The sequence below is a fragment of the Protomyctophum bolini genome (genome assembly GCF_963924005.1).
Source record: "Protomyctophum bolini genome assembly, chromosome: 7".
Taxonomy (NCBI): domain Eukaryota; kingdom Metazoa; phylum Chordata; class Actinopteri; order Myctophiformes; family Myctophidae; genus Protomyctophum; species Protomyctophum bolini.
Genome location: NC_137868.1, coordinates 10,090,358 through 10,110,283, shown reverse-complemented (window position 1 = coordinate 10,110,283; position 19,926 = coordinate 10,090,358). Strand labels below are relative to the sequence as shown.

General features: G+C 42.3%; 1 protein-coding gene across 1 annotated transcript in view; it reads right to left on the bottom strand.

Moving 5' to 3' along the window:
* Positions 1-19,926, bottom strand: part of LOC308318444 (uncharacterized protein) — a 52,683-nt gene that overhangs the window by 15,676 nt on the left and 17,081 nt on the right. Inside the window, exon 3 of the mRNA XM_080767999.1 lies at positions 6,211-6,448. Within this exon, the coding sequence (XP_080624125.1) occupies positions 6,211-6,448 (238 nt within the window). The remainder of the gene's footprint in view (positions 1-6,210; positions 6,449-19,926) is intronic.

Here is a 19,926-nt window from a genome sequence, read left to right as displayed (position 1 = left end):
TCCTTCTACAGCCCTGACACCCAAGTGTGGAATGCCCTGACTCCCTCCCTCAAAAACCTTTTTGGTGATCCCATTGGACGTGTGTATGACTGTACCCTGTACTGGCAGTGTCTTGAGTGTACAGGGTTTGATGATGTCAGATCAACATATGGAATGTCAGAACAAGTCAGCTCTATATATGGAGTGGCAGCGGGGGCAGTGTCTACTACTGTCTAGACTAGTGTACAGGGTTTGATGGGGTCCAGGTACCGCCGAACCTTAATTTTTGGGCCTGTTGAGAAGTCTAGTTTTCGCCGGCTGCCCTAATAACTTTGGGGCAGGCTCATCTAGAGTTTGATAGGTATCATTCAAAGGGAGACATCGAAGAGGAAGGACGGGTGGGGAAGGAACAACATATAGTGTGTCGAACAGGTCAGCTCCATCTATGGAGTTCTCAGATGTGGAGTTGCTGGCCGGCTGCAGATGCAGATCTAGTTGACACTGATGATCCATTCGTCTCCATGTACTAACTGTATGGATATCCAGGGTTTGATGAGGTCAGTGTCATGATCTTCATGTATGGAGACGGCCATATATGGAGCGTGTCATGAAGCGTGATGTCACGAGGCATAATGGACTGACAACCATATGGAGGCTTGACCTGAATGACGGACGGACAGGTTTAGCAGGTTCTCATAGTAACCTGTACACTGTTCCCTTTGTCTCGATATGTCACTGGCGGATATGCCAATAAATCCATCTAAGGCTTAGATGGATTTATTGGCATATCCGCCAGAGTGACATATCGAGACAAAGTAGTGAGTGCTCCTCAGGCTCACATACACGGTCCTACATGGTCATTTGCATGAGAATGACTCAAGAGCTTTCGTATCTCCCTGAAAATAACCATTCAGGTAAATGCTATCTAAATATTGAGAGCTCTTCTTCACCTCTCACAGAGAAACAAGTAGGAGACAAAGCCCCTTTGATCCTTTCACCTGTGTTCTGTTCAAGTTCTCATGAATAATTAAAGCAGTGTGCAGTCCTGCAGCCATGAACTCTCGTGAAGGCTAGTGACGTAATCTGGCAGTTACTGTAGTAGTATAGATACTAGTATACTAGTAAGTATAGATACTCAAATATTACCAAACTACAAGTGAAAGTTTCTCTGTCAAATTTGCACATGAGTTGAGTACTTGCTTTTAAAAATACTATATGATAATCTAAACTACAAAGTACATTTTATTTTTATATCGATGTACTGTATTGCTGTATTGAAATTGAGACATTTCCCTTCAAAATTCAAAGATTTTCAAGAATTTTCAGTAAATAAATAAATATATAGTGAAAATAGCAGATCTAAAAGCTCACAACGTGAATAGCTCTAATGAAGGCATTAAGAGCTATGGACCAGAGTTACCTTTAACCCTAAACCCTAGTGGACTATACTGACAAAATGCACTGTCCAGTGTCCACCACGGGTTACCACAACTGCAAGTTCTCACTTTTTCTTATATACCGTGGTCTACCTACAGTACCTATTTCTCTTCCATGCTCCCCGTAATTACAAACTTATATAGTGACCCAGACAAAGTGAAGCTGAGCAGAGGCAGACAGGCAGACAGACAGATAGAAGGGATCTTTAGTGCTGAAGGGTGCCTGCAGCAGGCAGTGACAGGTAATGGAACCGTAATGGGCTTTTAACAGACTGCTCAGCTGATGGTAGTGTTTGCCCTTTCATTGTTAAAGCGGTGCAAACAGGAAGTCCAGCGTGGAGACATCCCAGATGCTGGACAGACCGGGCTGAGTCCCAACGGCTGCTGATGACAGCTCAAACAAAGCATGCCGCACTAAAGCGCCACTAACTTGCCCGTCATAAAACACTTGCACGATGCCAATTTGGTGGAAATACCTTGTATTTAGTTTTTCCCCATTTCCTTGTATGGCGCCAAATCATTTCAGCCATGGGGTGATTACCGCGCAGGATGCAATGTTCCTTTCTCTGAATCACAAGCTGATAAGGGTGGGGTATTTTTGCACACTATCAGAAAGTTGTGTTCACTGAGCAAGGACATAGTTAAACATTAAACATTGATGTAGTTTCTACATAAGTGGGTGAGGTGCACTCCTTGAAGCAGCTGGTTTTTCCTTCAAAATATGAAACCAACCAATAATACAAGTAGCACACCGTAAAAGACTTCTGATGAGAAGCATACCAACAACAATGCATTGATTTAGACAAAGCGGTCACTTGGAAAAAAAACCCAAGCCAGAGCCAGAGGTCATCTGTGCTTTTGTTCCCTTTCCTTTATCAGAGGAAGCAATCTAAATGAAAATCTAATTAATTATTTTCTATCTTTAAAGCTCTCACCTTGTTGTGTGTGAATTGAGGTCAGTGGTGACAGCAGTCACACAACAACACACAATGTTATCACAACATTTTCTCATGCCGTTTTTATGATTATTTCTTTACAAGTTTTACAAGTTACAAGTTACAGTACAACCACCTACAAGGTAACACAAACTAAAAGAAAAGGGAGTAAGAGTCTAGAGACCATTTAGACCAAAATACTGATTTATGGTGAATGAAACCATTGTAATATAGGTAAAGAATACATTTTAAATTTCTCTTTTAGTCTCTACATCACAAATGGACAGAGGTTTTGGCTATCCAGCCTGCAACCTTCACGCACGCACGCACGCACACGTGTGTGTACACACGCACACGCACACGCACACACACACACACACACACACACACACACACACACACACACACACACACACTTTCTCAATGTGTCTCTCGACCTCAGCTGCCTCATAATCTCACACGGATAGATCCTCCCCTCACTCTCATGGGCTCATCTCACCTCCACTCACCCTGCAAACAACGACCCAGACGGTCCAGTCAGGAGAGAGAGGCAGGTCTCCATCGATCTGGCTCTCATGTTAACAGAGGAACACTCCGTTTCCATGGCCCGTGGTCTCGAGGCTACGCGAGACCATTGCTAATGGTGGAAAATGCCCGGAGAGTCTTATCCTTCTTATTAAGGATTAGCAACGGACCATCTCCCGCGCTGCCTAGAAGCTCAAGAGAATCAATCGAGAGAATCAAGTGCATGGTGTTTACTTGAAACTCACTAATACAACACCAGGTACAAGCAGTGGTGGGACACATTAAAATGAAAAGGAAAGGGAGGAAACCACCTTACTCCATGCATTTTTGAGGTTTTAATTTCTTTCTCTTCACATCTGTGTGTTGGTTATACAAAAATTGGTATCAATGAAAAGTATTAAAATGCTTTGGACAAAACCTCTTAACTTCAAACTGTCTAACTCCACCACCTCCCCCCTCTCATGCGAGTAATAGGGGAAATGGTCACCGATAGGCTGTCACGCCTACTGGCGCCATCTTGAATGTGTAGGCCTACATATTAGATCTGCTCGTATAGTATCATGTTGGAGTTTAGCGCACAGTGCTATTACTCTTTCAGCAGAATATTTCACCAAAATGGGATTTATTTAGCTTACTTGTTGAATAAAAGTAGGCTTCTCACCATCGACGAGGTCTGAATAAAGGGGTTAAAAATAGATAATGGAGGAATAAAGGGGTTAAAATAGATAATTTCACGGCATTCCTAAATGGAAGCATGAGTCTCTCTCTCTCTCTCTCTCTCTCTCTCTCTCTCTCTCTCTAATAAAAAAAATTGCACATGGAGGGATGTTTATCCAGTATAAAAGTGATGGCATTAGAGCTTGTTTGTTTGACAGAGCGGGGCGGTAGAGTATCTGCTGCTTCAAAAACTGTATGGGGGACAATTATTTTAGCACTTGGCTGAAGTTGGCACACCTCTATTGACAATTATTCAGCAGAACAGCGCATTGTAAACATCTAAAATGGATGTAAGCACTCAAAGCAAGTGTTATTTTAATTATGGTGAAACCGGGACTATTCTGGTCAAACCAGGATGCCAGTGCAAGCTTATGGCTGTACACACTGCGCGATATTTGCTCCGATTATGCTGTCGGGGCCAATTTTTGGCGCTCGCAGACAAAACTCCCGATCTAACGCAAGATCGGGCTTTGATCGCTGAGGTTTTGCTCGCTGTGTGTGAAAAGCTCTGCGAGAAGATATAGCGCCGATAAAAGCGCTCGCCACCGCCTTCCCGACCATTTCTGAATATCTAGTAGGTTTTATATTTGGCTCTGTCGCCGACTGGACATCATACAGTATGAACTGGGTTGCGACCGCACCCCAAGAAGGCCTGTATTACAGCCAATGAGAGCACAGGACAGCTGTGCTCTCCGTCTGTCTGTCTGGATAGATGATAATATAACCTTTATTCCTTGGGTAAATCCCTGTGTCGTAGCTATATTAGCGCAATGTTGCTGTTAAATAGTCTATAAAACCAATGCATTTTACTTGAATAATGTTGATAAAACAAACCGCATGGGAATCAACAGTGCAGAGCAAACTTTTGGACCTTGTGCACTGTGTGTGTGTGTGTGTGTTCGTGCAGATAGAGAGAGTTATTTACTGAAAATTAAGATTTAACGTCCTGTCTCGCTATAGCGCACTTAGGCTATACGCCATCGCATACATTTCGCCCTGTGTAGCCTGGCTATTCCTGTGCGTGTGGCGTGCACGCAGAGAGAGAGAGAGAGAGAGAGAGAGAGGTGTCCTAGGTGTGTCGGTCTCGCCTAGCACGGCATCCTGCACGTGCGTGAGATGTCAAAATGAATTGGAATAAAAAACAAATGATGTATGTATCGGGTCTGTCCGGTCTGGATCGCATCTTGGTGAACTCTTGCAGTGTGTGATGCCTAGTCGGATATCAATCGTTTAGTGTGAAAGCCACACAGAAATAATGACAGTTGATTAAAAAAAAAGACTCCTGTAGTGTGAAATACATAACAATCTGATGACTCGCTGACAACTTTAAAAGTCCTACAGTCCGTAGGGGCCATTACTGTGAGCCCTGAGGGCTCAAGTTGCTTTGTTCCAGGGGTCAAATCCAGACATTTTCTTTGCCCGGGGAGGTGCCTGAGGTGTCGACCAATTTCAGCTCGTCTAATCAGAGCTGACAAGAGGTGACATGAGGTGAAAAGAGGCCCGGAGACAATTTACTGGATTCCCTGGTGATGGATGAGACCATGCAATATGATCACAGGAAGGAAATGGACATAAAAAGGTGTCGATTTGAGTGAGTCTCTATGGAATTCTTCCTGAATGTTTTTGCAGCCTCACAAATGGTTCTTTTCAAACTTGAAAAGTATTTTTTAATCTGCTCAGAGAAAGGCTGCGGCCAAAACGCCAGAAGCGGTCTCATTAAAATGAGAATTTGTATTCTGATCAAGATAGTCTTACATCCTTTATTATGTGCTGCTTTTTCCACTTTGGTGGTATTTGATGTTATATTTATAGCTGAGCACCCGCACAGCCTAAACTAAGGCATGTAGAGGAAGCGCACCTGCTTTTCTTTCTTGCTTTTATGTTTATTTATTAAATACAACCAGAACCACCTCCTGAAGGGAAACATCAAAATACTGATGATGAAATGAAATGATGATGAATGAAAAAAATATAAAACTAAAAATAAGCAAAAATAGCAGCTTGTAGGCCAGCTGTTTTCGCTATTTTAGAAAAAGTTTCCTTTGAAATTACAAGTTCTGACTGAGTTCTGAGTTCCCTGAAGTCATGGTTAGTACAGTACCACCTCCTGAGCACCGCCCAGTTCTGAGAACCTTATCCGAGTCCGACACAGGACTTGTAAAATGCTTTACACGGCACAGCATGGTTCGCTTAGTTATTGTGGTTGAAAAGAGCTGTGAATGTGCAAGCACACGTCTCATGAATTTCTAAACGGGATCAACTTCTTATTATGCCAAATCTCGCCCGTTTTCCCCCCCTGGGTTTAAAATAATCTTTATTAGACATAACAGTATGTAGTATGAATGTGGTTGTCCACCTAATGCTCTGAGATATTGGGAGTCAGTGTCCCATCATTTGCTTGTTCAATAAATTCTGCCCTCATCTGTCGAGTTGCTGTACTACAAATGCACTGAGGTGCTGAAGCTACATGCACTGCATATATATCCTGGGATTTATTCAAACCAGTTCTACCATCTTCATTTAATTTACGTGTACAATTCTTGAGAGGTAAGCACTTTCTATACCGAACAAAGAGTGTGTTGTTCATAAGTGTAAGTAACCCCTCTGGGGTTTCTTACCAAAGACTTCATCTTGCGATTCAGGTTCCACTATGGACACGGATTCGACGTCTGCCACAGGTTCGACTGCTGTCACGGGTTCCACTGCTGTCACAGGTTCGACGTCTGCCACAGATTCGACTGCTGCCACAGGTTCGATTGCTGCTACGGGTTCAACTGCTGCGACGGGTTCAACTGCTGAGACGGGTTCGACTGCTGCGACGGGTTCCTGGTTCAATTCGGGTTCTGGTGACGGAGCCTTTAAAACACACAAAACAGATGGAACCAGGTTGAGGTGCCATGGCAACTAACTGAGCAAAGAGAGCACAAATAGAGACAGAGAGAGAGTTTAAGAGAGAGGAGGGAAAGTGGGGGTTTTAAAATCATCAGTCCACACCAATCACTATAACTAAATGCAATAAATATCATTAGTGTCAGGCAGAAACATTGTATCTCCAATATTTCAATATTTTTCCGGGTTGTATAAATATTGAACCAATGAAAAGTTTGAACACAATGTTTGCTAAGGACGTGTATAAACGTCCTTTCTAATCAAACCACAGGAGGCCTTGGACGTGTATGTATACATGATTGTCTTTATGGCTTTTTTTAATTGATAAAATGGTTAGTTGGCCTTTCCTTCTGCACCGTACTTGTTTTGTGCATGCTCGCTGCCGTTCACTTCCATGTTTAGTTGTTTACGGCTCCAAAAGAATGGCTCGTAACTCCTAATGTAGGGAGCTCTCCAAGGACAATGTTCTGTCTTCAGCATGCATCTCGTTTGGAATATTAATGCTTATAGAGAGACTTTATGACCAGCGTGTGAGTTAAGAACAGAAGATTATGCCTCGGAACGGAAGGGGGGGACCTTTCAGAGTTAGAGTTTCAGAGAGCAAAGTTAACCTAATATAAATAGAAATCATCTAAACATATATACTGTATTGCTGCTTAGTGATTAATGGAAGTAAACAAATAAGCTATTATTTCAAAATATATTTTTGTGAACGGAAATGACAAACAGATTACTCGTATTTCCAGAGGTATAGTTTCAGTCTCTATATAGCATTCGGAGATTGAGGAATAGTTGTCTGGCTACGTGAGACTATATTGGAACACTGTGGTCCTGTTTTACATTTCTTGAAAAGTAGCTGTTTTGGACACCCTACAGTGACAAATTCAATATGCTATGTCAAAATTGTCTCATAGGAGGACCGGCGGGCAAACCTCTGATGTCACTACTGTACTCTTTAGCCCCCGGACTTGCTATACAGCAGGGGTGAACCAAAAGGTAGATTGCGACCTACCAGTAGATCACAAAGGCTGTGCAGGTAGATCACATGACATGCCCCTAAATAATATTCCAATTAAATATATAAAAGACAATTCTTGGCATCGGCCACTTGAATTAAAGGTGACTTGATTGATTGACATCAAAAATCGCTCTCTGTTTGTTCTACATTTTCCCTTCCGTTTGTGGTTTCATGAAAACAAACGTAACCAGGCCACGTCAACCAAGTCCATGTTATTATAGGCGAACATTTGCTGAAAATAGGCGAACCTTTTCCGAATAATAATAAATAAGCTCAGCCTGTGGATGACCTATTTTTGGCAAAGAGATTTGGGGCTATATCTTGCGCCACCCCTTAACCCATATCCCTAAACTAATTTGCCATTTTTTACTATTAAAAAAAAAAAACCTTTTAAAATAGTTCAAATAGCCGATCTACAAGCTCACAATGGCTCGATGTAGATCGGCTAGTTGAACTATTTAAAAATGTTTTTCAAAATAGTAAAAAATGGCAAATACGTTTAGGGACAAGGGATAAGGGTGGCGCAAGATGGAGCCCTCAGTGTAGATTCAGTAGGGGGGGGGGGGGGGGGGGGGGGGGGGTGGAGGGAAACAAGTAATACAGTAGACCCCTCCGGGGCCCTGGTCAACAAACTATACAGGGTTAATACAGTAGACCCCTACGGGGCCCTGGTCAACAAACTATACAGGGGTAATACAGTAGACCCCTACGGGGCCCTGGTCAACAAACTATACAGGGGTAATACAGTAGACCCCTACGGGGGCCTGGTCAACAAACTATACAGGGGTAATACAGTAGACCCCTACGGGGCCCTGGTCAACAAACTATACAGGGGTAATACAGTAGACCCCTACGGGGCCCTGGTCAACAAACTATACAGGGGTAATACAGTAGACCCCTACGGGGCCATGGTCAAGAAACTATACAGGGTTAAATGATTACAGTACAAGAGCACCAGGGCACTAACACTAGGGCTCCTTCTGGTTTTAATTACCTCTTTGATGGGCTACGCCAGGGGTGGGCAACTTTGATGATGGAGAGGGCCACTGAATAATATCCACACTCAAGAGGGACACATTGCATATACTGTATAACCTCTCTGTATTTTAATCATTTTAATGCCCTAATTCGTCATTATAGCTGATCTATAAGAGCAAAATGTGTCGCCATGCGACACGCTTTGCGTTTGTAGATCTGATATTATTGTTATTATTTAATACTGTAGGAATCCTGAATTACTTTTTTGCTATTTTTTCATTGGAATCCTGAAAATGCATTTAGTATAGTTATACATAAAAAAGATAATACAATTGTAATGCAAGTCATTAAGCTACTAATATAGACTTACAGTAAGTAATTAATGTGGGGCATGTTTGGAATTGTAACAACTGAAATCAATAACATATCAAGTGTTCCCATTAACCTGTGGGCCGCATTAAGTGAATGTGAGGGCCGCATGTGGGCCCCCGGGCCACCAGTTGCCCATGTATCGAACTGTACGCTACACAACTCAGGCCACTGGGCTTTCTACTGAGCCGCAGTTTAGGAATTACCACATCGACACTCGTGGTACATTTATCAGCCTCAACTTCAAGTACCCCTCTCCTTCAGGATGGATTTACATCACTGATGCTGCCTGCGTGCTGTAAAACTGACACATTAATCAAAACAAGGAAACGTGGTGAGAAATGTAGTGCTGGCACTTCCATCCATCATGCTCGGTAATGTCCAGAATATATGGTACCGTTCTGGTGAACTTTGAGGCTGCATGCAGTATCTCTCCGACTACCAGAAACTGTCGGAAACCCATCTCACGGAGACAGAACTCAGCCCATGACATTGGCTTCACAAGGTGAGGTTGGATCACAATTCTAACTCCAGTTAAGAACAAAGGAAATGGTGTTCGTGTTTTCATAAATGATAGATGTTGTATTCTCGTATGACATAAAGTACACGTACTACACGCAGACAAGTACACGCAGACCATGTGTTCATAACTTTACTTCTTCTTTCTTATCACTTGACCTCATGACATCATCAATACAATACCATTCACCTTTTCTCATTAGGGCCATCTAGTCTACCTCGGTGCATTGCACTTTCAGACCATACACAGTATATCACAATAGATACTGGAACATTACGGTCAAATACAGAATCTTCACAAAATACACAGAGCTTTTAGCGGCCAATTTAAGGCCCTGCCTACACAATCTGCCCTGCAAAATACACGAGATCAGTCTGTTCTTTGTATATTTTTCACCCTCAAGAAGCACTGCCAGCACTATAGACAATCTGTTAGCACAGGCTGCTTCCAGATTGTACCATGCGTCATGCCAACTTATAAACGCGCTTTAAGGACAGTTGCCAGCTTCCCAGCACCGGCAATGCCTTGAACTAATATACCCTTTTTATATTCCCATAGCACTGCAGCAGAGGTGATATTGGGTGATTCAAATCTCTGCGATCCGACTTAACTTTTACCATTGTCCTAATAACATTCCCGCCGGTCGAGACAGGGAGCCCTGAGCGAACAGGACGATGGTAAAAGTTAGTCAGACTGCAGAGATTGAATTGCCCAATATCACCTCTGCCGTCGGTGCGATGGGAATATAAAAAGGGCATATTAGTTCAAGGCACGACCGGTGCTGGGAAGCGGAGACCATACAGTAATAGGATTTGCTTATGCTCCACCACGGTACCATCAGAAAAAAGCACAGAAGACAAAAGTGTACCTTTGTCTTTACTCTTTACCACATCTGATACAAGTATCTAGAATATCTGCACTAAATTTATTTAATTTCTCTGGAGTGATATAGACCCTCATCAGCCAATTATATTGCAACAGTTTTAACCGAGTGTTACCCGTCTGGGATTGAGCATCCATACAGGCTGAGCTCCACTCTTCCAATGTCAATTCCTCTTGTAGATCAGCCTTCCATGCGTTATATTTGGATTCAGAGGATTCAGGAGAGAATTCTACTAACATGGAGTATAAATCAGAAATGATGCCCTTAAAGGGGTTTCTGATAAGCTATTTTTCTATTATTGACAGGGGAGGGAGTGTCAGAGAATTCACCCGTTTAACCCCTATAAAGCTTCTGAGTTGTAAATACTTAAAGAAGTGTGTATGGGGTAAATTGAATTTAGCAGCTAGTTCATCAAAAGAGAGTAGATTCCCCCTTTTGTCAAAAACATCCTTCCATTGTTTAATCCCTTGCTTGGCCCATATCTTGAAGCCCCCATCCGCCCGTCCTTGGGTGAAATATTACTAGAGGAGTTTTTGAGTCTAGCAGCGGAAGTGAAAGTCATGGAAATCATAAAAAAAAGAAGAAAACATTGGGACTCTATTTACATTCACTCTGGGACGGTTCAGAAAAGGTTAGTTTGGAGCCCTGAAGAGGACTGGAAATCTCATTCTCCTTTGGTAAGACGAGCAGTGCAGGTGGGGAGACAAATGAAGTAGAATAATATCACTCAGCCAACACCGCAGGCAAGTGCATTCGATTTCCATTGGAAGTTAAGAGTGTGAGTGTTCTCTCAATCTCAGCTATCGGTTTGACGTGTTAGTATGAGTGACCCTCATTTTATTATACAACCGTCAGTCATTTGGAGTAAGGAGGAAAAAGACACATGCGGAAAAGGTCACTGCGGGCAAGTACATTCAATTTCCTTTGGAAGTTGAAGTGTTTTTTTTATATTCTATCCCTCTCTATAAGAGAGGGATAGAATTATGTATTAACCCATTCTGAACGGGAACCCATTCTGGTGTCAGCATCATGTTATGCTTTAGCTATTGAAAAATAGCAGATCTACAAGCTCATAGCGCGCCACCGAGTGGCGCGCTACGAGCTTGTAGGTCTGCTATTTTTGAAAAATCGAAGAACGACTGACATTTTTATAGAATCTGATCTCAGGTCAGAATGGGTTAATCAGACCAGTGTGTGTCCAGTGGAAACCTTGTATGAATCTGATCTCAGGTCAGAATGGGTTAATGCTGAATGGCGATCATTCTGTAGGAACATTTTCTAAGCTATAGTGACAGGGGAAAGGAGTGCTAGGACTGTGAAATGCATATAGGGCTCCAGAGTGAGAATATTTTTGGTTGTGCCGTGTCATTTGGGCATTATGTCATAATGTGTTTCCAGTTTAAGCTAGCGGAAATGTAACTGTAACCGGAAATAGGTACCGGTAGGTCTACAGTAGGTCACCTTCGGTAAAACTGGGGCTATACTGTAGATATGCAAAAAGCCTATTGGGCATAAATCAAATGGTATTGTGTTCCTGATGTCTTACACCTCTTAGTACTTCCATGCCAGTACACTACAATAGAAACGACAGGTGGACAGCGTTTCTATTGTAAAAATAAAAATAAAAAAACGTTTATATATATATATATATATATATATATTAACGTTTTTTAATATATATATATATATTTATTTATTTTTAAGCCGCAAAAAAGGTCATTATAGTTTAATTCTATGGATCACGTGGAATCTTTTTGATGATGAATATTTGTATCAATGTTCATGATCATAATTTCCCCTGATGTTGAGCGGACAGAAACACAATGATCCTATACTGAGATAAGACATAATATTCCTGAAACACATCTCTTATTGCAGGAGTCAGAAACACAATGATCCTATAAGACATAATATTCCTGTAACACATCTCTTATTGCAGGAGTCAGCAGTCCCAAAGAACACATTCCCACAGGGATTGGAAAGTATTATTTTTTGCCGAGTATATGACATAGCGGTTATTTTAGAGTTACTGCACTTTTGGAGCTGGCTTGCAATTGTAAAGGTTAGTCCAACTTTAACTTCATAATAAAAAAGGTTATGAAAGATTAGGCCTATTCCAAAAAGAAAACATGGGCCCATTGGGCAGCCATTGTGTACATCTATCTCTACATTATTATAAGTGGTGTCTGCTGACAGACTTTCTGACTCAATGGAAGCATTGTTTTGGCTTCGTTCAAAACAAATGGACTGCTTAGAAACCTTTATTCACCAAAAGGTAACATATTTAACAACATTATAACAATATCTGATATACAGTTGTGTGTTACTGCATTACTACTCTCCCCACACCAGCCCTGGAGCTCCCCCACTCTATATTTGGAGTGGATGCCCCAAGCAAACATCAGATCACAGAAACACTCAAGCCCACCACACACCGGCTGCGACCGTCTGCGGCGCGGCGCGTTGACGCGCGGCGGACGGAGCCGGTGTGCGTCAGGTTGATTGAAAATAATGGAGGCGGCTGTGTGCGCGGCGCCGCGCGGGGGACGCAGCCGGTGTGTGTCGGGCTTCAGATCTCATGGGGACAAATTGCTGTGAATGTCGTATGCTTGGTCGGGAATGAGACAGGGGGGAAATAATGACAGCCACAGATATAGGCCTACATATTTATCAAATAAAGCTTGTTTCAGCTCCAATTCTGCAACCCTTCACTGAGACGGGGACAGATCTGGTGTGAAAGTTAAGGTTAAAGTCCTCAGGTGATACTGAAAAAGGTCAGAACTTCAGCCTCTAATGATACCCTGCTTTTCTTTATCATGCGCTGTTCCTGTTTGTCCAGTCACAAAACCAGCCGTTTTGCCAGGAGCATTCAATTCACTTTGGTAATAGTCCACTTGCCAGAATGTGAACCCAGGCATGTTGAGTACACCGAAGTTTTATGTTAGAAATGTTGAGTATGGGTCCCCAGCATGTAGAAACTGCCAGTTGCTAACTTGCATTATGTTCAGCAATTTTATAATTGTCAAAATATGTGACCATGTCATTAACAACCTATAAGGAAAACGTGTGTCAAAACATGTTTTCATAATAGAAACGGCCACGCCACAAAACTAATGCTTGGAATGGATTCACCCTAGTTTGACATGTCACATGATGACATTTTTTACCTTAGGTTGTTAATGGTATGGTCACATATTATGTCAATTATGAAAATTGCTCAACATATGCAAGTTAGCATCCAGCAGTTTCTAAATGCTGGGGACCCATACTCAACATTTCTAACATAAAACCTTGTGTACTCAACATGTCCGGGTTCACAATGGGGCTATGTGGGCTGGCAAGTAGTCTATAAAGGAAAGAAGGGGAATACAAGATGGCTCCTGAAATGCGTTGCCAGTTAAAACTAACCCGTGGCTTCCCTGTGAGAAAAAGGGTTAGGGTGTCGGACTAATGCCTGTCAGACTCTTAGTACATCGGAACAAACACATGTGCCCTTTGTGGAGCTCTTTTTTTTCCAGCAAAGCTAAATTTGGGGTTAAATGAAGCCAAGAAAGCTTTCAGTATTGGCTCATTAATACACTTTGCTTTCTCTTGCTCTGTGTTTATGGGAGACTTTGGGAGTGTGACTTGGAGGCAGGAGAAACAATTCAGTTCTGGGTTTCACCGTCTGCCTCCCTGAAGGTTTGGTCTGCACTGGGCCCATGTGGCCCCGGTGGGCTACTGCCTCCCTGAAGGTTTGGTCTGCACTGGGCCCATGTGGCCCCGGTGGGCTACAGCCAGCAGGCAGCAGGGTAGCCACTAGGCAGCAACAGGCACAGGGCTGTACACCACAAAATGATGACACACACACGGATGGATAATCATTTCCTCCTCCTTCCTTATCCCTTCTCCTGTATCCTTTGATCTACTTGCATGGCCTTGTTTATCCCCTTCAATTTCTCATCAAATTGCATATGCTGCCGTGGCTTAAAATCTTATGTTGTTAAGGCAACACTATGGCTATGGCTAGGGCCGCTAGGCTATTGAGCCTTTGCCTCTGGATGAAGGGTGAGCTGACCGTGAGCTGGTCATTGCTTTTGACGCTCAGTCACAAAGGTGTTTTATTCAAGATAATGGTCGGTCACCTTTAGCCAAATACCATCTTCAAGGGTTTAAATGTAAAAGTAAAAATTCATTCTCCTAATCGGTTTGATGTGTTCTGAATGACACTCTCAGAATGTTGCAACCATCAGCCATACCCGCCTTTCTCTTTCTATCAATCTCTAATGGTACTTTTCTGAATGGAGCTCTGTCTGAATATTTTCTAAGCTCTTGTAGTGACAGGGCCCAGGGGAGATATGATTTGAACACCTTTTCTGAGCATCAGTGACAGCAAGTGCAACCTTTTGAGCAAGACATGAATGGTACTTGACACGGTAGGATGATGATTGATACTGCCAATGGGTGCATGCGTCGGGCCCGCTTAGTGCTTCCTAAAACAAAACAATTTACTTTAACAATCGCCTTGAAAAGGATGTGAATTGCGATTTACTTATAGGTTTTTGATGCATTTTTTTTCCAGCACCGTCAAGGCAGTCCACCACAGCCATGCCACCACCAAGAATGTGCAGGTCTTGATAAAAAACATTTATTACATTACTAAAAGAAGCCATGTGGAGCCATGCCTATGCCATCAGTTCTAGCCATAAAGAAGAAAGATTACGCATTGCTGTGAATGTCTTATGCTTGATCAGGAGGGAAACGGGGGAAATGACATATACATTTTTATCAAATAAAGCTTGTTTCAGCTCCAATTTGGCAACACTTCACTGAGATGGTGACAGCTCTGGTGTGCAACTATGGGTTAACATGGGCAGCCTCAGGTGGTTCCAGAAACTGGTCTTCAGCCTCTAATGATACCCTGATTTTCTTTATCATGCGTGGTTCCTGTTTGTCTGTCACCATGACAACCAGCCGTTTTGCCAGAGCATTAAACTCACAGTATCATCTGGTAGCGTGATTGTTAAATCCCATAACACCGCCCTCGCCACCCTTTGTTTCCCTTCTGATCAATCTCATAGATCTCCTCTCAGTTGACAAGAATCCATCAGAGCGACTCTAGCTATGGATAAAATGAATCAAAATGCATATAAAAAGTGTCCCTTTTAACTCAGACTGAGATAGTAAAGTGGTGCGATTGTTCCAGTTCAGCATGGGGAATGTATGATATTGTTGCTGTCTGGAAGAAGCCACCTAACTCCATTTTGTGTGTTGGTTAGAGGAAAAAAAGTATTAAAAAAATGCTTCGGTGAAAACCTCCTACAGGTGGTGAATCAATATAAAATAAAATACAGTCAATGCAAAAGGATTCCAATCCAGATCAGGATTTTGTAACATCACTTCCACTGCATTACACCAACCTAGATTTATATGGTGGCATAATTGTGATCTATAGATATCACCATAACAAATGCTATGTTGCGAATCATTAGATAAATCAGTGATTTGGGCGATTGCCACAGTGCAGAAACCAAGGAAGTCGTTACTGTAGTTAATTTTGTTACACAATGTGAGTATGCCTGGTAGAGACGTGTGTTAACCTCCTCTCCTTTCCTTCTAAAGCTAAACACAATACTGGAACAGCCCTCATCAAAGTGCTATAATATTTCTATGTTTGTGTTGCTCGTATTTAGATATGACAGACCTGGCCTATCTGGCCTGTTTTTAACCTCCTACAGTATCTACTGCAAAAGACAAGATTGTCTCTGTACATTGATAGGACTAATGGCTCTGGTGGATGACTACTGGACTAAGGCTCCCTCATCTGGAGACTTCAAAATGTTGTCGTTCAGTGGAGAAGCCTAGAAATGTCTGATATACTGTGTAGCTCTAGATTAGGACCAACTGCTCAAGCCTGTCCAGACTACATAAACGTGACATATCGTTGCTGTTGTGCAGAATCCTCTTATCTCCATATTTGAACTGGGTTTTTTTTTCCCCCTCATAATTAACATGCTACTTGATCATACTACAGTGTCACAAAGTGACACATGTTGAGCCTGTACATCGGCTATACCTTTATTTTTTATTTTGAAGCCTGAAAAATAATAGTTTTGGACACATGGTTTCTACCCGACAGAGAGTATATACTGTAGTTTGACTTCTATTCACGAGTTGCCTGAGTCAATTAATTGTAGAACACTTTCCCTGCGAGTTTTTATTGTTTAATCCACGTTTGGAATCAGTTTTAAGTCATACAGGGCCAGAATGGGATATGAGACACGTTTTGATGACGTCATCGTAAAAAGGGTCCGTCGCGCCGGCGTGCAAAAGGTTCTGGGAAACTGAGTCCCATTGTTTACAATGGCGAGTATACCGGAGGAACAAGCCGTGCGCTGCCCGGGCTGTTGTTGTGATCGCCGCTATGGAATGCTTTTCTACACTACAACAAGCGATTACCACTTTAAAGTGGATTTTCATGCATTTTCAAGCAACTCAGCGGTTGGTGCCCTGGCAGTTCAAAGGTAACTTTAAACATAGGCAGTCTAGCCTGAAAGACGGCCGTACATTACAGGCATTCAACCTGCATGTACAATACAGGCATTCACAACCTGCTGTACATTACAGGCATTCAACCTGTTGAGGATCACTTTTGCGAGACTTACGTGGTATATTCACTCATTAAGTCATTATACAGTATAATCATTATTGAAAAACGTTACATTATTATCCAGATCCACACAGCTGAATGCCGGTTCACCTTGAACATTAATCATACTCCTGTACATAAATAATTTTCATTGCCGATAGTCAGCTCATATCTATTCATACTGTATTGTATTATGTATTGGCGATAGATGTATAGATGTATAGATGTGGAGATACATGCATATAGTTTGTACATTTATAAGTATTGATTGCATATGATATACTGTATATATATTGAAATTTTACCTTCATCAAGGTATCATCATGCAAAGTATACATATCGCGAGAGACGGCATTTATCGAGGTTAACCCATTCTGACCGGGCACCCATTTTGGTGTTCGCATCATGTTATGCTTTAGCTATTGAAAAATAGCAGATCTACAAGCTCATAGCGCGCCACCGAGTGGCGCGCTACGAGCTTGTAGGTCTGCTATTTTTTGAAAAATCGAAGAACGACTGACATTTTTTGAATCTGATCTCAGGTCAGAATGGGTTGATCAGACCAGTGTGTGTCCAGTGGAAACCTCGTATGAATCTGATCTCAGGTCAGAATGGGTTAATGAATGGCATATTATTATGTCTATTTGCAGATTGAGCATTCCCATCAGCAAAGCACTGTGGAGTGGAGATCCAACAGCTGCTCCTTCCCGCCCCTCTCAATTGAACAACATCAAGTACTTCCCAGTAGCCCCTCTTGAAACTACTTCTCCCCAAATCAAAAAGGACAATGTTATTTTCCATCCTGGCAACAGGCCTAATATTATAATTGCATTTAGACTATGTGCAATAATACAACTGCAGGTCCAGTGGCATTACAGAGCTCCATTCAGCAAAGTGCCTCTTAGAGATTAAATATTAAATGTCTTTGTTTTTGTTGCTAAAAGCAAAAAGACATTAAAACGATATATTGCAATTTCTTTGTACGTATCCATTCCCAAGCCATATTGTTATCAAGGTATTCAACAACGTTATTGAATATTGCATGCTTTCATAATAACGTGAAGCCTTACTATCCTATGTTTCACACTCAGTGCTGTTGCTGCCACAGGCGTTGGACCCAAGTAATCTCTAAATGTAGCCTGAAACTGTTTGTTTTGAAATAAGAAATGTTTTGCTCTGATGTCTGTACTGCCAGAGGCTTTACAAAGCGGTTCAAAGAGCTGTGCCTCCTGCGAATAGACAGGAGACAGAACTGAAGAGGAAAACATCAATTGAAGCTGGTTTGTGAAGCTTGTTGTTATATCTCTCAACAGAGGTTATGATGCTGCAGCTCACTGTGTGACAGGAGGTGTTCCCATCGCCGTACTGGAGGGGCACAGGAATCACGGCCAAAATGTCAGCCTCTAAACATACCCTGCTTTAACCCTAGCATGCATGTACACAACACTTCTTTGACTGTCTCCATGACAACCAGCTGTTTTGCCAGAACATTACATTTACTTTGGTTAACATGATGGAAGAAAAAAAAAACATTAAGGTCCTTGCAGAGATAAAAATCCGAAAAACGCAGTAGTGTTTAGCCTCTGGAAACTTGGCGTTAAATAGTACAATTGCATAAATGGTAAATGGTGTTATGGTGTTATATTAATTAACAAATAGATTTAAATAAATAAAATGAAGAAGCAAGAGATTATTAATCTTTTCATGTTCCTGAATGATCACATGAAAGCTGATCAGTTGACGAGATCTAACACATTGGACATGCTGTCCTGTACATTGCACAAAAAAGCCCAACCGCTTTCTCCTCCTGTGTTTTTTTTCCCCTCAAGTTAGACTTGAAAACACACATTTCTGCTGCTGGTTACTGATATTTTCCTTCTTCTCTTTCTTTCTTCGTTGCTATTTACTTGTCTGATGTTGTATCCTACTGGTTCACCTGAGGAGCCCCCGACCGGGAGGAAGACGTAGAGCCTTCGTCCTACTCCTCCTCCCTGCTGACATGTGCCCCCCCCCCCCCGTAGGGATATGTGCAGTGATTAATGCATACCCGCCGCCCTGCTTGACGCTTCCCATCCAAGGGTCAACGCTCGACAAAGCCGGGTGCACCATTTCTTCCACCACTGTTGTTTATCAGCCTAATCGTGGCTTGAAATCTTAAGTTGCTATGGCAACCCTATGGCAACCAGGTGGATTAGCAAGTCGATTCTCAAGAAAGGCATTGTGAAGTGAAGTGAAGGCGGAATTAATCACAGTGACGGCTTGCAGAGCAGTAAGTAATGAGGTGGCAGGTTACTCTAGGAAGGATTTGGAAGCAGGGGACATTAGACCAGTGATTCCTATGGGCAGGTGTGCCATGGGAATATAGTAAGTGTGCCCCCAAAAAACTGGCAAAACTCTTTTAGATTGTAATAATAGAACAGCAAGTATTTGGTCATGTAAAAAATGTCGACAGACAGACAGACAGACAGACAACTATGAAAACCTGCAAAACCAGTCAGTCCGTCCGTCATGCCTTGTGACACGCTCCATATATGGCTCCATATGTTGATCTGACCTCATCAAACCCTGTACACTCAAGACACTGCCCCCGCTGCCACCCTTAGATCTCCATATATGGAGCTGACCTGTTCTGACATTCTATATGTTGATCTGACCTCATCAAACCCTGTACACTCAAGGCACGCTCCATGTATGGCCAGTACAGAATTAATTCCATATGTTGGCCCAGCAGTCTGCCGTCACCCAGGTGGATGCGTGCACGCGACCTCGCCATTTAGGGCGAGGTCGCTTCTCGCCCTCAGGGCATCTTACTGGTTACATAGCCTATGAAAAGCCATACATCTGGATATGGGTGAATACCGTTAATATTTAACATGGCAGCCATCTACATCGACACGTTGTGAGCTTATATATATATATATATAGTCATACAGTCATCAACCACTTGATGTACGCAGATGATTTGGTCTATATGTCCATACAGTGCAGTTACTGAGGGTCTGCTCTCAATATGGCTCAGACTGTGACATTATTTATAATGCGAAGAAGA